The 16,694-nt window shown below is 40.3% G+C and overlaps 1 protein-coding gene across 1 annotated transcript in view; it reads left to right on the forward strand.

Annotated features, from left to right (window-relative positions):
• Window positions 1-1,761: 1,761 nt before the first annotated feature.
• The window catches only part of LOC131427313 (uncharacterized), a 493,637-nt gene continuing 478,704 nt past the window's right edge, over window positions 1,762-16,694 (forward strand). The window contains exon 1 of the mRNA XM_058590384.1: window positions 1,762-5,270. Within this exon, the coding sequence (XP_058446367.1) occupies window positions 4,365-5,270 (906 nt within the window). The 5' untranslated portion in view covers window positions 1,762-4,364. The remainder of the gene's footprint in view (window positions 5,271-16,694) is intronic.

Genomic DNA, 16,694 nt, shown 5'->3' on the forward strand with positions numbered 1-16,694 from the left:
TTAGGCTCTTCATGTCGAGTAGGGTTCCATATACTTTTCTTGAGCTCGTTCTTAGTATGTATCTACTGCCTCTGCCCTCTTTAGCGGCGGATAGTACGTCGTTTGGGTTCCGTTGTAGTACAGCTTTTACGGACTGATATATGAGGAACGGGTCAGATGGCAAGCGATTTTCTGTTTCTCCCTCGAGGTTAGTTGCTCGCAGTAGGAGCGTTCGAGTATCGATGACATCATCGCTGTTTAGATACGCTGGTAGGTTATGTGATGGGGACGGTCCTCCGCCACCGTCTGGTGTAGTTTTGTCTAGCGTCATTTGGAGTTAGAGTTGCTACAAAAAGGCGGTTGTACGATCCCACTACGGGGACGCGACTTTAGGAGACTCTAATTTCTCCTATTTGAATAGGATTCGGCTTTTTTTTTTACCGTTATAAAGAGCAGTCGGTGCTCAACAAAGGTTAATTGTGTTTTGCTGTACGCTGCTATTTCGTTACTGCACGGGAAGTATAATACCACGCACGCACGAGACGGAGAGAAAGAAAAAACGAACCGATCGCGCTGAGTGCTCGGTACGAACTGGACTATTAGGTTGTTCACAACGCTGTTCTATTTCATATGGACTGATCTACTTTAGATCTACAACTGAAACAGATTTAAAACTGCTCGACGAAATTGTTTTAAATTAATGAATATTTGAAACACGAATAAAACACTGTTTTAATTTTTTTTGCGCGGGCGTCTGTTACGAAATCTGAGAGACAAGATGTCAAAGCGTCGAATGACATTTCAGAAATTATCAATATAAGCGTTAAATGTTTTGCACTGAATAATACAGTTTCATTTAGAAGCACTCCAGCTCACTATGATCTGTAAAAATATTCATATCGTTTTCGAAATCATTAATTTAGTTTGTTTGTTTCTGATTTTTAACAGTGAAGTAAATAGACACAACACCAATACATTTACAGAAATATATAGAACAGATTTTAAATCTTTCCGTTGAGATCGTCAAGCTCGAATTTTATTTTTGACAGTTTTAAATTATACAACAGTATGTCATTTTATAACAGATATCCATCACAGCGTTGCGAATAGTCTTAGAGTCTATATTCTGGGTTCGCGTGTTCGGTGTTGGTTCCTAATAAAGATCAATCTAAGCAGACTCTCGTGCATTTGCGGATTCAAAAGTAAATAAAATATCGATCATTAGAAAGTTTGGTTGCCTTGTTCCACATCAATGGCTCGAACAACACCAGGGGCTGATCCTTGTAGTTTTTTCTCAAGGTTTTAAATCAATCGAAGCAGAAATCTTTGGCCCATGTGCCGAGCTCTTATTTATTCGCAGTATAAATTAAGCAAAGATAAAGGCCCATAACAGGATGAGTTTTACTCGAATAGGCTTGAAAATTTCACAGAATATTCTTGAAATGTTTTACTATAAGAAAATACAAAGAAAAAAATAAATCATTTTTCAAAAGTGTTAGACACTACCCGCATAACACTTGATATCAGGGCTAATGTGAACATACTAGAAAGCGCGATACTTGCGATATTGAATGTGAAAACAATTGTCACTGAAAATCTTTTCCCGTTTTCAACTGCAACGAGAATATTTATGTAAACAGATTATCAATTTAACCCACTGTGCCACCAACGCTTTCATGGTGCATGCACTTGAAGAAAGCAAGCTAACTTGTTGTGGTAGTAGTGCCGTAGTATAACTTGTGAGAACGAACCGGTGAATGGTGAGAAACAGCATGGCGAACGTGAGATTGTTCCGTCAGTCAGCAGCAGTGTACTCCGGCAGGACGATTTTGGCAGCGGATGAATTTGTTACGTTTATATCGGGAAAAAGTGTAGTGAGCTGCTGTCGTGCCTAAACTATAAACAAAAGGGTTCCTCCGGAATAATGAATTGGTGATATTGCTTGTTTTTCTGGTGAATTAAAAGTTGTACAAAAAATGATCTTCGGGTAATGATAGAATTGCGCAAAAATATCGATTTGCAAAGTACGACCGTCTCGCTTGCTCGCGGGAGTCCCGCGTACAAATACTATTGTCGGAACGAAAATGAATGGCAGCAGCAGTGTGTTTGTTCGTCGCCGCCGTGCATTGCCGATGTGTGATTGTTTTGTCTAGCCAGTTTTCGTGTACGTACAGGGCGCGATTGAAAGCTCGGTTTGCTTGGGTGGTAGTGTGTTGCTGCTGCTGCTCTCGACGAAACGCATGCACAGCAGGCAGACAGACGGGCGATTGATTGCGACGTGTAGTAGTATTGCAGATCCTTGCTGTGTGCGACGATCGCGCTTAGCATAATATAGCGAAAATTCTCTTTCGAAAAGGTTCATCCGTCGGCTCGGTCAGACATGTTTTGCTAGACAAACGTGAAGGTTCTGTTTTGTGTCGCGCGCGCGAGTGATACCTAGCATTCACTGTGGGGGACTGTGTTGTGTGTACAAGAGGAAAGATACAAAGTTACAACGAAGGGGTGGTGGAACCGGGTGTGTGTGTTGTTCCCTGTTAGTGAATATTCACCACGATGAAGGGACGCGGTCGAGCAGCAGTGGGAGGAACAGTCGTCGTCGCCGGACTCGGAACCGACGGCAAGAAGTGAATCTTGTTTGCTGCTTCTTAGTTCAGTTGTGATGCAAAGCAAGCGAGAAAGAAAAAAAAACTCGCGAATCAAAAAATAGATTCTGTGCAGTAATTTTTTAATTCGGAGGCAATTTCGCTGCAAAAAAAAGAAAGAAAAAACAAAAATGATTACGACCGTGTGTGTGTCGCATTGTGCGTTTTAGGTTGCGAAATTGATTGACAGTACCTGCAGTGACAACGGTTAAGGTCAGCATTTGGGGAGTGACCTGCGTTAGGCGAATGCGTTTTGATCAGTTTGTGAACCGAAATCGAATTGGAATCGTGGATTGTCTATAAGTGAACGCATCGCATAGCATAGCAGTAATTGATGTCAGTGAGTGAGGAGACGCAAGACTGACAAATATAAATAAAACGTTGCGTAAGCGCCGTTCTCTCTTTACCCAACCATACGCCGTGTGTTGCCGAATTTCGGACTAAATTTGCAATTTTTTTCGCCGTGAAGAGACGGCCCCTCCTGGCTCCCCATTGAATCGGTCTGGGCCAGGCACACACACACACACGCGAAGTAGACGGCAGAGCGGAAGCAGCAACGGAACGGACGCGCGCGCGGACCCAGAGTGTCGGCTGAGCTGCGTTTGAGCGAGTGAGCAGAAAAGTGGAGAAAGCAAAAATTGAAGTAATTTTAGTGCCAATTAAAATTAAAAGTTTGCGAGCCACAGGCGTAGTCCCGAAGCAGCAAGGCGAGGAACCGTGTAGAGTGTACCGCTCGCGAAAAAGGGGAAAGATTCTTGGCACATGGTTTCCGCTGCCGTTTGCTGCTGCTGGGTAGCCTGCACTTGCGACGACTCTGGGTCCTCTGTCTGGTCGGTGATAAATTTTTCGCAAATGCATCCTACAAACTAACCGACACCGACAACGACTAGTGATTTGCATCGAGTGCAGAGCGCAGTGGTGCAGATCGACCAAAAAAAGCGACGGATGACAAAAGCGGTACGTCACGTTCCGAACGATCGAATCTCCGTACAGCGTCACGCCACCACCATCCTCGTCGCCGCCGGGGCAAGTTCGATGTGCGTCATGCGACGGATCCTGTGCCCGCCCGCATTCGGAATGTCCTTTGCCGAGTCCTTTCCGATTGAAGATGGTGGTGCCAGACTGAGGAGCACCGCCTAGGGATGCGCAACCCGTGAAGCACCAGGGTGTGGGGTTTTTTTTTCGATCCGTGTTAAAGGAAGTGTGTGAATTAGAACGGAACGGCTGATTCCGATCGGGGATCCGATTGAAAACCAAAAAAAAAAGAAGAAAAAGTATCACGGTGAGCATTGGTTATGTGTCCGAACCTCTGCCAGTGCAATGTGATTGAGAATACCGAATTATGGGTGAGAGAGGAAGAAGAATCCTCCAGTGACAAGTGTTTTACGCATCCGGAAGAAGAAAAAAAAATGACGGGGTTCTGACGGACCCGAAAATAGCCGCCGTGTTTTGTTCTATAGGAATGTTTGCGCAAATGAAACGCCATCATCGTGGTTCGTGGTTTCTCTGTTTGCCATAGAATCAGTGGAAGAAAGTGCTGTAGAAATTATGGAAATGTGTGATTAGTGGAAGCAAAGAATAATACCATCAATAGGAAAGCGGTTCAGTGTGTGCTTGTGCTAGAAGAAGATTAAGTATCGATTCAATAAAAGAAGAAGATTGTTATTTTAATCAATCAAACCCGCTGCAGTTTCGCACCGGGAGTTATTGAATTTCAAGGAAAGAAAAAAAAACGCAGCCAAGATGACCGAGTACGTGCCGCCCCAGCTGATTACCGTTCTGAAAACCTACCAAGACAATGCCCCCAAGGGTTTGCACGGCCCCGGTCTGTCGCTGGTGCATCCCAGTAAGAGTGGAACCGTCGGTAGCAGACCGATGGAACGACCGGAAACACCGGAACATCCGGATGAACCCGGCGGTTGTTTGATTGTGCAGCCCATCACCGGTCCACTGCCGATGCCGCCACATCCAATCATGACCACCCCGGATCCGGACTGTGGTGTCGTACAGCTCACAATGCTCGAAGGCAAAAAGATCGGCTGTTTTCTGCTGGGCGGCGAAATGCGTCTCTGTTTGCCCCAGATATTCAACAACATACTGATGGACTTCTCCGTCGAACAGATCAATCGGAGCATCCAGGAGCTGATGATCTACCTGTACAACTGCACCGATCAGCAACTGAAGGAGTTCAAACGAGTGAACATCATTCCGGAAACGGTGCCATCCTGCGGTCTGATAACACGCACCAACGCCGAGCGGCTGTGCAGCTACATGCTGCACCAGGCGGACGTGGCTCGGAGCTGCAAGGGTGCCACCTCCTTCCGGGTGTACCATCGGTGTTTCGGCAAGTGCGAGGGCATCTTCACGGCCGAACTGTACTCGTTCGAAGAGCCGGCCTGCATCGAGTGTTGCGAGTGCAAGGGGATGTTCTCACCGCAGAAGTTCGTCTGCCATCAGCACGATCGGCACGAGAACCGTACCTGTCACTGGGGCTTCAATTCGAGCAACTGGCGCGCCTACATCCACGTGGCGCTGAACGAGGATAACCGGGACGCCTACATGAAACTGCTCGAGGATATTTGGAACCGGGAACGGGAGACGGAGATGGGACTGGAGTTGGAGAGGGAGTTTTGGGCTGCTAAAAGAAAGGTGAGTGACGATTTTTCTTTCTCTCTCTCTCCCTCGGTTTTGATTGTGCAGGTTTAAGTCCATGAATAAAAAGTGTCTCGTCGATCGTCGCAATGACGATTAGATTTGAGTGTTGATTTTCGAAGATAATGTTGGCGCTTCTGTCTGCGGTTGCGTTTTTTTTTGAGCTGATAACATTTGAGTGCTAAAATAAATAGCTGTGCGGTGAAAGATAAGATTGACTAGGAATGAAACAATGGGAATGAGAATACCTATAGATCTAAGGTTCTTTATCTTTTACTCCAAAACCAAGAAATCAAATAAACTTGTAAAAGTAAGGAGCCCAACTTACTTCCGGAATCTTTATTATGCATTTGCGAAATAGTCATGAAGAACTATAAACTATAACGAAGACGAAACGAAGTAGGACTAACCACTAAATGGTCGAACGTGAATCGGTCAGTATAAGTCGAACAAGTGTTTTTGTTCGGCACTTCAAAACTGCTTTGTGTTCTGCAAACAGCATATCTGCTTGGAGCTTTGTTTTGAACTGCTGGGTGGCATAACAGTTCAGCATAAACTGTTATGCACTGACGTGTCGAAGACGAAACAGAATTGAAACCTGTAAAATTTCTTGAATCCATGAAGAACTGTTTCAAATAAATATCTACCAAACTACACTCAACCATTGATTTTGTTTTCTATTAGGATGAAACTGAACAGCAATCTTTGAGACTACAGGAATTTATATTCGAGCCTAAGTTTGTGGAAATCGATCAAATCATCTTTGAGAAAATTGAGTGAGTCTCGTTTTTGAGTTTTTAACTACTATTTCCGGTACTTCTGGAACCGGGAACTGGGAACCAATATAGCCGAAGTCGGTTCGTTTAGTGAGGAAATAATTTAGCCTACAAATTGAATCAGTTTTGAGCCAAATCTGGATGATTTTTACCCTGTTTTGCATCGTCGCTCTAAATGACGGTGTGAAATTCAATAGTCACAAATCAAACTTAGACATCTTAGCGATACGAATCATCAACACAATGAAACACATTAATTTCATATTCTTTCTCCTCTCATAATCTCTAGTTAGTTTGCTATCGTTAAAAACCAAGAAAAAAAGTAAATAAAAAAAATAAAAAAGTAAAAACTAAGAAGTAGGTACAAATTGAACAAAGGATTTATAAATTTTGATTTTTTCACCCGAAAAATATAGATTGAAATGTGATAACCCTGCACGCCATGTGAATTTGAACAAAGTACACTGCGAACGGAGCAAAGCCGCTTGTACCGACGCGTACCAGTTTTGCATCGTCATTTCGAATGACGATTTAAATGCTTTGACACTCATCGCCCTATAATTTCGGACCCGGAAGTCGGATCTGGGTGGAATTGCACAGTATATTTTAGTACAATCAGAGCTTTACTTTGAGTCATGATTTGCAAAAATCTGTTTAACTGTTGCTGATAAATCGAAGGAGCTTTTCTTTAGTATTATCGGTGCTTTCGGAAGCGGAAACCGGGAACTAGTGGTCCCAAAGTAGTTTTATATATTCACTAAGTAACAAGATCTGCCAACTAGATGAGTTTAGCAGTAAATATTATGAAAATGTGCATCTCGTTTCGCCTTCGCTTTGTAAAAAAATACTCATGAAATTGAAAATATTCATTAATCGCACTGTAATACCGAAACCGGAAGTCGAATTTGGATCAACTTTTCGGGAACTTTTTAAGGAAATTTTAAGGAATCTGCTTCTTAGCTGGTGAAAATCGGTTAAGAAATTTCCGAGAAAATTAAGTGCGCACTTTTTTTTCATTAAGTTGCACATATTTCCTTTAAATTCCGGAACCGGAAGTCGGCTCCAAATGAAATTCCGGAAAATGTTATGGGGTCATAATACTTTTCATTTGAATCTAAGTTTGTGAAAATCGGTTAAGCCATCTCTGAGAAAATTGACTGACATTATTTGTCACATACACACATACATATATACACACAAAGACATTTTGTGATCTCGACGAACTGAGTCGAATGGTATATGACACACGGCCCTACGGCCCTGGGTTGTAAAGTCGGTTTTCACAGCGTTTGCATAGCCTTTCTATATGAGAACAGCAAAAATGATTACAAATTCAATATTCAAAATAAGCGTTTCTAAGTACGTTTTTACCGACTGTGCAACATGCGACCGAGCATTGTCATGTTGTAAAATTACTCTGTCGTATCTATCGGTGTGTTGTGGCCGTTTTTTTTTGCAATGTTCGCTCAAACGCATCAGTTGTCGTCAGTAGACTTTTCACTCGGCTACAGCAGCTCATAATACATATATCAAACTTAACTTCACAAAAAAATGTTTTGTTTTTTTTTTCAATATGGTGGCTCTGAAAATAGCTACTCAAACTCGGTCGATTTCAAGATTTGTTGTAGTCTTACTAAGATGTAGAGCCGTCTTGAGCTAGTTTTAAATTTTATCTGTTTCAAACAGGGAAAACAGATTTGGAAAATGACGTTTTACTAACGAACAAAACGTGTCGTATGCCCACTGCCTTCAATCACTGAGAATATTTCGAATTTCTTTGCGTTGGCTTTGCACGATACGCCTTCTGTGACGATTCGTTCAATTCACGTAGTTGGAATATGGCACGTCTTATTTTGCACTAAATTTCACCTTAATGCTCCTTCATACCAAACATTTTAGAATACTTCAAATTTGAGTTATTTGTTGTTATCTCATACTCCAGAAAATTTTACCATGAATTGCTCAGTCGGTGTTGAACAGTTGTTCGCACCGCACGCGTATAGCTCTTGGCTCCTGGAATTTTTTTCTGGCTACCTAGAGTTTCATTGATTCAAGGCTTCGGTCTTTTTCAAGGCTACCTGAATTACTAACAGTCTTTTTAAAGACTAACAATTAGTCAGCCTTTCTCAAGGCTATACAAAGCGTGATATTAGAGTTACTAAATGATACAAAGAGTGATATTAGAGTGACTGAGAAATTATTCAGCCTTTTCCAAGGCTAGCTATTCAAAGAACTATTCTTCGAACTAATCAGTCTCTATTAAAGCTACCACAAAATCAGTCTTTATCAAGCCTTTTTCAAACTAGGAGTCTAATCGAAGACTAATTTAGCCTAGTTAATTTAATTTCAAATTTCATTCATTTCAAAAATGCCTGCGTCCAACCGGAAAGGCAACAAGCCTAAGGCTAAAAATAATTCAATACGAAATAAATCACAATCCGTTATTCAACATTTTTCTAACAACATTCACGATCTTATAGAATCTGAATGTAAAAATAAAAGACAACGGACGGACTTTCCTTCCGTTGATTCTATGCCGTCTAACAATATTTACGAGATGCTTCCAGAATCCGATTGTAGCGACATAGAAGAAAATTCATCAAAAATTCCCAAAATGGACGCTTGTCGTTCTGGGAAGAAACAACAATCTATGCCACCAGTGACAGTGATGATTTCCGACTTCAAAGCATTCCGGATTGAGCTTTCTACTTTTCTCCCGGAAGTAAAAGTCTCATTTCAAATCGGACGAAGAGGAGAATGTCGAGTCTTGGTGGATGGGTTGGAAGATTACGAACGTCTTATTCGATATTTGTCGGAGAAACTTCATAAATTTTTTTCATATGATATAAAATCAGACAGACCCTTCAAGGCTGTCTTGAAAGGCTTATCAAATGATCAAAGTACTAATGAAATTAAAAATGAACTAAAAGAATTGCTTGGTTTTGTCCCTTCCCAAGTAATACTTATGAAAAAAGAGTGAATGGCACTTCTAACCCACGCTCTGGAATTTCCCATGAACTTTACCTAATACACTTCAATCGAAGTGATGTAAACAATTTGAAAGCTTTCGAAAAAGTACGTTTCATTTCCCACATTAAAATTCATTGGGAACATTATAAACGGCATGATCGTATTGCAAACTTAGCGCAATGTCGTCGTTGCCAAGGCTTCTGTCATGGAACCATAAATTGTCATATGGATATACGGTGTTTGAATTGTGGTAAATCGCATTCGAAAGACGTTTGTCCAATGAACGAAACCACTGATAAATTTTCATGTTCAAATTGCGATGGAAATATTAAATCCAATTATTTGAAATGTCCTGTCAGGGAAACAATTTTGAACGCTCGTTCGCTTAGACAACAAATCAACGACCTTAAATTTACAGAAAATACTTGAAAATCAAAAAACCATTACAAATGCCACGCCTAATTTTTCTAAGGCACATATTTCTTCGAATTTAAATCAAAAAACAGGTACGCCTTCCAATTCGTCTTCTAACGAAAACAATTTATTGACAGGTAGATCGATCTCGTCATTATCTTCTAATAACAGTTACGCTCTGGTAACAGGTAGACAAATATCTCTTAATTCTTCTAATGTAAATAATCAAAACACAGGAACGCCTTCCAGTTCATCTTCTAACGAACACAATTTATTAATAGGTAGATCGGCTAAATCATCTTCTTTTAATGGCAGTTACACTAGTGTAACAGGTAGAAATCTACCTACCAATATTCCTTCAATGCCAATCCCAAAGCACAAACTAAATTAAATTCTCCTATCATCGATGACAATCTTCAACTGCTCATTCGGTTGAAGAATGTTCGACGACGACAATATCAACGTTCTCGTGATCCTTCTATGAACAATATGATTAAGGATTTACAAAAAGAAATAAAACATAGATTTACTCTTTTGCGAAATGATAATTTCGCCAAAGAAGTTGAACAAATTAAACCATATTCTAAACCTTTCTGGAAACTTTCTAAGGTTCTTAAGAAACCTCAGAAACCAATTCCTGTTTTCAAGCAAGGAAATCAAATACTAAAGCTCAAAAACTTGCTCAGCAGTTCGAAAGTCTCCACAATTTTAATTTAATCGTTGTGAGTCCTATTGAAAATGAAGTCTCTCTGAAATATGATCATATTTCAACTCAAGTGTTATTACAAGATGACATTATTGAGACGAATTTTGATGAAATTAGATCAATTATTAGGAAACTTTAAAACATGAAGGCTCCTGGTAATGATGGAATTTTTAATATTTTTATTAAAAATCTTCCCGATGTTGCTTTGAGACTCTTGGTTAAAATTTTCAACAAATGTTTTTCATTAGCCTATTTCCAAAAAGATGGAAAGTAATTCCTATCCTCAACCCCTGATAAAAATCCAGCAAAAATATCAAGTTATCGATCAATTAGCTTACTTTCTTCTATCAGTAAAATTTTGAAAAAATTATCTTGTTGAGAATGATGTCTCATATAAATGAGAATTCAATTTTTTACCAGAGCAGTTTGGATTTCGTCATGAACATTCAACTACTCATCAACTTGTCAGAGTAACGAACATGATAAAAGCAAATAAATCTTCTGGGTTATCCACTGGAGTTGCTCTTCTAGACATAGAAAAAGCATTCGGCAGTGTTTGGTACAAAGGTTTAATAGCAAAAATGTTTGATTTTCAGTTACCTATTTATTTGATCAAAATGATTCAAAATTATTTAACTGATCGTACTCCTCAGGTTAGCTATCAGAATTGTAAATCTGAATTTCGAGCGTAGCTCCAATCTTGTATAATATTTTCACTTCTGATCTTCCAAATCTACCCGTTGGTTGTCAGAAATCGTTATTCTGTGAAGACACAAGTCTGTTAGTCACAGGTAGAAATCTAAGAGTGATCTGCAGTCACCTACAAAGAAGTTTAAATATTTTCAGTGATTATCTGTCAAAATGGAAAATGAAACCAAATGCACTAAAAACGCAATTAATTATCTTTCCTCATAAGCCAAGAGCTTCTTTTCTTAAACCAAACAATAATCACATTCTCAAATTGAATGGCTTGGAATTGACATGGTCTGATTAAGCTAAATACTTAGGTTTAACGTATGACAAACAACTCACTTTCAAGGATCATATTGAAGGAATCCAGGCAAAGTGTAATAAATATATTAAATGTTTATATCCTCTTATAAACAGAAATTCTAAGCTCTGTCTAAAAAACAAATTGTTAATTTATAAACAAATTTTCAGATCAGCCATGCTTTATGCAGTACCAATTTGGTCAAGTTGTTGTTCCACCAGGAAGAAAACGCTTCGAAGGATTCAAAATAAAATTCTGAAAATGATTTTGAAGCGTTCTCCCTGGTTTAGTACAAATAAGTTACACAGACTCACAAATATAGAACCATTAGATGTAAATGTCACATAATATTATAGGCAAATTCCGACAAAAATCGATGCAACCTTCAATTGAATCGATTCGCTCTTTGTATTAGTTAGTAAGTTAGTATATAAGTTCCTTTTTCCCATTACACAATATAAGTAGGTTTAGAATTTTCCCTACACAAAAATCACAAAATTGCGGAAGCAAATGATGTCCTTGTGGTAATAACCAAATCATGTATATAATAGGGCTGAAAAGTTACCACCTGTGGCAGAACACCCAATTTATATCTTAATAATTTAATTTCAACTCATATTCCAATAAATAGTTATTAAACAAAAAATAAGGGATTCAACAACACTACATTCACATTGACACAATTTTTTTAGTTTTTAATTTTGCATAAACATATACAATTTCTAAAAAAACGAAACAACACTTCAAAAGAACAAGTTCTTTCCGTAAAACTATCAAGTTCTGAGCGATTCTTTGAAATGAACGGATTTGTCCATCTCTAAAAAGGAAACACAAAGAATCAACTCTATTTTGGCTTGATCTAATATCCTGCCACTACACTCGAAACGTGTTTGAATGGTATCATAGCCAACGGAATTAATTTTATGGCAAAAGATGATAACCCACTAATCTCACTGAATTGGAAAACTCTGAACAAGAAAATAAAGTACAGTATTGGAGTTATATCATATTCAAAATTTCCACCTCTTTGGCTTGACATCGCTTATTGGGTTCAGGGTCATGATAATGTCTACTTAATTCGACTGTGGCAAAATCGTAGAACCTAGAACCGCTAGGTTGCAATAGCAGTTGAATATGAGCTGTTAAAGCACTGATTAGTCGTAGTCGAACTGTGTAGTGATTTTTTTTTCAAAGTTCTAGAGAAAAATATGTCTTTTTGAGTTCATTCTCAGAACCTGTGATTCAATCAGTCGTCAACAACAATATTTATTTTATTTAGTTGATCCCGTCGAAACTGAGCCACCCTGTACAGTAGCAGCAGCAGTCCCAATCCAAACCCCGCCGATGTCAGTCTGATAACATTCAATTTGCAGTGGCATATATTTGTATAAGCGGTTGCACTGTTTACAAATCTATGCAATGTGTACAATGGAGCTTGGCTAGCACAATGAGGGTCCCGTGATTTGCCGATTGTAGTGCACACGGCTGATAAACTAAATGCTGTTCTGGTTATCGTCGACGACGGTCGTCGCCACTGCCACCGCCGTCGTCGTCGTCGTTGTCGTCGTCATCGTCGTATTCTGACTTCTCTGACGATGTGCATTCCACTGCCCTTCGGAGTAACTCTGCTTCTGCTCTTGCGCGATTGCGACCAAGCACCAACAAACAGCCGCAGATTGCCGGGTTTCTCGCGGGGTTGGTGAGGTTGCCGGAACACATGCTGATTGTCGTTGTTGGATGATTCTGTTTTTTTTGTCGCACCGACCGGTTTGGAACAATTTTTTTTTCGCTATAGATTATTTTACTCTATGCGCCTCGCGATACCGCTACTGTAGTGTGTGGTTGTGCGCCGTGTTGATGGGGCTGTTGATGGTTGGGCCTTGAACCTCCACTGTGAAACTGTTACCGACAGATCACAAAGTACGGCTAGACTAAAGTACTGCAAGGAGATGAAAGATCGAGGATAGGAGAAGCAAGAGAATATAATTCTAGAAATGCTTGTAACTTGTAGAATTTCAAAACAATTTTGTTTATTCAATTATATCCTAAATTAGAGGAACAAAAATGCATCCAACCACTTTGATAAGCTCCACGCTTTTCTCATCCCATCATGCTGATTGCTGGTGCGCTGCCATTCTAATAATGAAACGAGCAACTGCGTGACCCATACTATTTCCCTGATAACCGAAAATGCAACCTATCATTACTGCACTATTCACCTTTGGCCAGGCTGTTTGGTGATAAACATCTTGATGCGAGTATAATAATCAACATTATACAGCTGGTGGTGCCGTGACGCAACGCAAATTAAACGTGTTCCTCAAAACTATTCTATTCGGTCGTCGTCGTCGTCGTTTGCATGAAGCTTCTACGACCACCGTCATAATTAAAGTGTGGTGATACACAGCGAGCGACCGCACGACGCACCTGAATAAAACAAAAAAAAAAAAGGATGACTATAAAGATACGCGTACGATGACGATGACGGTCGCTTATGAACGATCTCCGATGATGGCAACGCAACCGGGAAAGGCAGGCGGTCCAATAAAAAAATATCCAACAAGTACCCGACACAAAAAAGAGGGAAAAAGAAGGAACCTAAATTATAAGACATAGTGAGCCTTTCCATTGGTTTCTTCCTCGTCGAGACAGGTTTTTTTTGTTGTATCCCTGAAACACCTTCCGATCGTCGAGGCGACCCACCACTACCACGCGTTGACCCTTGTTCTGACGCATTTCACTATGCCACCAGTTCCGGCCGACCAACCGACCGACCGACCGACCGATCGAACGAACGAACGTGGACGACCCGAAGAACACCACTCGGAAAGGAAACGCGCATAGCAGCAGCTTGTGTAAAATGATTGTATCGCAAGTCTGGTCGATTCCCAGCCGAACGATCCTTCATACGGCATCTGCACCGCCCTCCACTCCTTCGCCGGTCCTTAATTTTGCGGATTTTTTGCTTCCCTTTTTGTCAAGTCTCTGATTCGCCGTTCTTTGGGACCGACCTTCTTCTACTTTGCCGATCAAGCACTGCTATTCTGGTGAGGTGGCTTCGGTTGAGGTTTTTGAGTCCCGATTGGGACTGTCCGATAGAAAAACTGTTTGTCGTTAAAATCGGTTAAAAAATAGTATTAAGATACCCGAGTTATCGACAATGCTGCTCCAAAACAACGTCATATAGAATTTTACATAATAATAAGAGGGTTTCTTTAGCTCTGGGTGAATATTATTCAGCTTTTCAGATGTATTTAGCAATACAAAATAATAATACAATCGGCCAATAACCGCCAGAAAACACGTCTTCCTCGGTAAAAAAAAATCCGATTTATCATTCGTTCTATGTCAGCTTCCTTTTATTTTTGTTCGGAACTCATAGTCATAAACGGGATAATATTTCTGTTTCGCATGTTATAGATTCAATATCATTAATACCCGTTATTATTGGATAAGAAGTGAACAATGACCGATTTAGTATACCCGTGTTGTAAAAATGTCTTGAAAAAATTTGCCTCTAAAACCCGGAGATATTTCTTTCTAAAGACTGTCCCAGAAAATATGGACGCAACCAAAAACCGCTGCCATTTCGCAATAGTTCAGAATCTGTCAATTTTTATGGCTGCGTCCTGTTGTTTACACTCATCTCTAACCACTTGTGCAGTTGTTTATTCGTTTTCATTAGTTTGTTTCGAAATGCGTGGACTTTCAGCAGAACAACGTCGAAAAATGGTGCACAGAACGCGGACTGTCACTGAGAAAGATAGCAAAAATGGAAGGAGTAAGTAAAAAAGCCGTGCGAAATGAAATCAGGAAGTTCGGTGAGGATAACACCTTTGAGGATAAACCGAAAACGGGTCGAAAAAAAGGTCCTGCTAACCCTCAGTTGGATAAACGTATACTGAAGGCGTTCGAGCAAAAGAAGGAGGTATCAGTTCGGGATGTGGCCAAAAAAGTGGGCACTTCGAAGTCAAATGTTCTTCGTGCTAAAGAACGTTTGAATCTTCGAACCTATAAGAAGTAGAAACAACCAAAACGTAGTCTGAAACAAGTAACATCGATCAGGCCGAGGGTTCGAAAGCTGTACAATACGATTCTTGCTGGAAATTTGAACTGCATAATCATGGACGACGAAACCTACGTGAAACTCGACTACAAATCCTTGTCCGGACCACAATATTATACGGTGCGAGAAGGGCAAGTGTTTAACCAGTCCGAGACATCGATTGAAGTCGAAAAATTTGGTAAGAAAGCTATGGTCTGGCAAGCAATTTGTAGCTGCGGTAAGATTTCGAAACCTTTCACCACCACTGCTTCAATGAACAGCGAAATATACATCAAGGAATGTTTATAAAAACGACTTCTAACCATGATTCGAAGCCACGTGGGTCCTGTTGTCTTCTGGTCAGGTCTTGCTTCTTGCCACTACTCGAAATCAACGGTAGAATGGTATACTACCAAAAATGTCACTTTCGTCCCAAAAGACATGAATCCACCAAATCGCCCACAACTTCGACCAATTGAGGAATTTTGGGCATTAACGGAGGCACATCTTAGGAAACATATCTCGGCAGCCGAAACCATTCAACAGTTCGAAAAAGATTGGAAAAAAGTGTCAAAACTTGTTGCCAAGAAGTCTGTACGGATTTTAAGAAGGACCGTTCGCAAGAAGGTGTGCCAGCTAGTCTGCAATGGCTAAGTAGCAAGGCTGTTGTTGTAGTCTAATATTGTCAGTATTTCGAATAAAATTTGAATATCTAACACATGTTGTGAATTATTTACAGCGAAATCAAAGTGCGTCCATACTTTCTGGGACAGTCTTTAGCTTTCACCGCCTTTCAGACAATTGCCCTAGTGGAAGGAACCAAGGAACTGGGGTCAACCGGCAAATTTATAGTAGCTATTATCTTTCTCCGGACAGGACCTGAAGGCCTTGTGGAATCCGGCGGCAACAAAACCATGCCAAGTGTACATCCACTGTGTTTTTGCTTCCATGTTTCAGGCTCTGTTTAACTAAACTATAATTTCGTTCGACAAAATGTTTTTATGTATTCTCAATTTTTCAAAAGAATTGATGTTTTCCGTTTGATCAGTGTTGCTCTACGACGGTTCGTAGTTTATCTACAACGATAACAGTGCGAGTGGAAAAAGCAGGATACTGGTGAGATCGTTCCTTCTGATATGTCAATCAATACGTTAATAAAACATCTGAGCATCGCATACTTCCTTAAAGATGTATGTCTGATGACATCCTTGAGACCGTGTTTAACACATGGGCTGAAAAGTCCCGGGCCTAACAAAGAGAACACGATTTTTTGGTTCAAAATTAACTTTTGTTCATCAACGTCATCTCCATCAAGAGCAACGCAATCATTCCAGCACCGCTCTAACATTTCAATAGCTCTTTTGTAGAACGATTTATCTTTTGCCTCAAAATAGGCCTCAGTTTCACCGGTAATCTTCATTCATTCGTACGAAATTTCTTACCAGCTAGCATTTTTTCAGATCTGCAAACAGCCAGTAGTCACAGGGAGCCAAATCTGGCGAATACGGTGGATGTGGAA

This window comes from Malaya genurostris, chromosome 2, assembly GCF_030247185.1.
Source record: "Malaya genurostris strain Urasoe2022 chromosome 2, Malgen_1.1, whole genome shotgun sequence".
NCBI classification, from domain to species: Eukaryota; Metazoa; Arthropoda; class Insecta; order Diptera; family Culicidae; genus Malaya; species Malaya genurostris.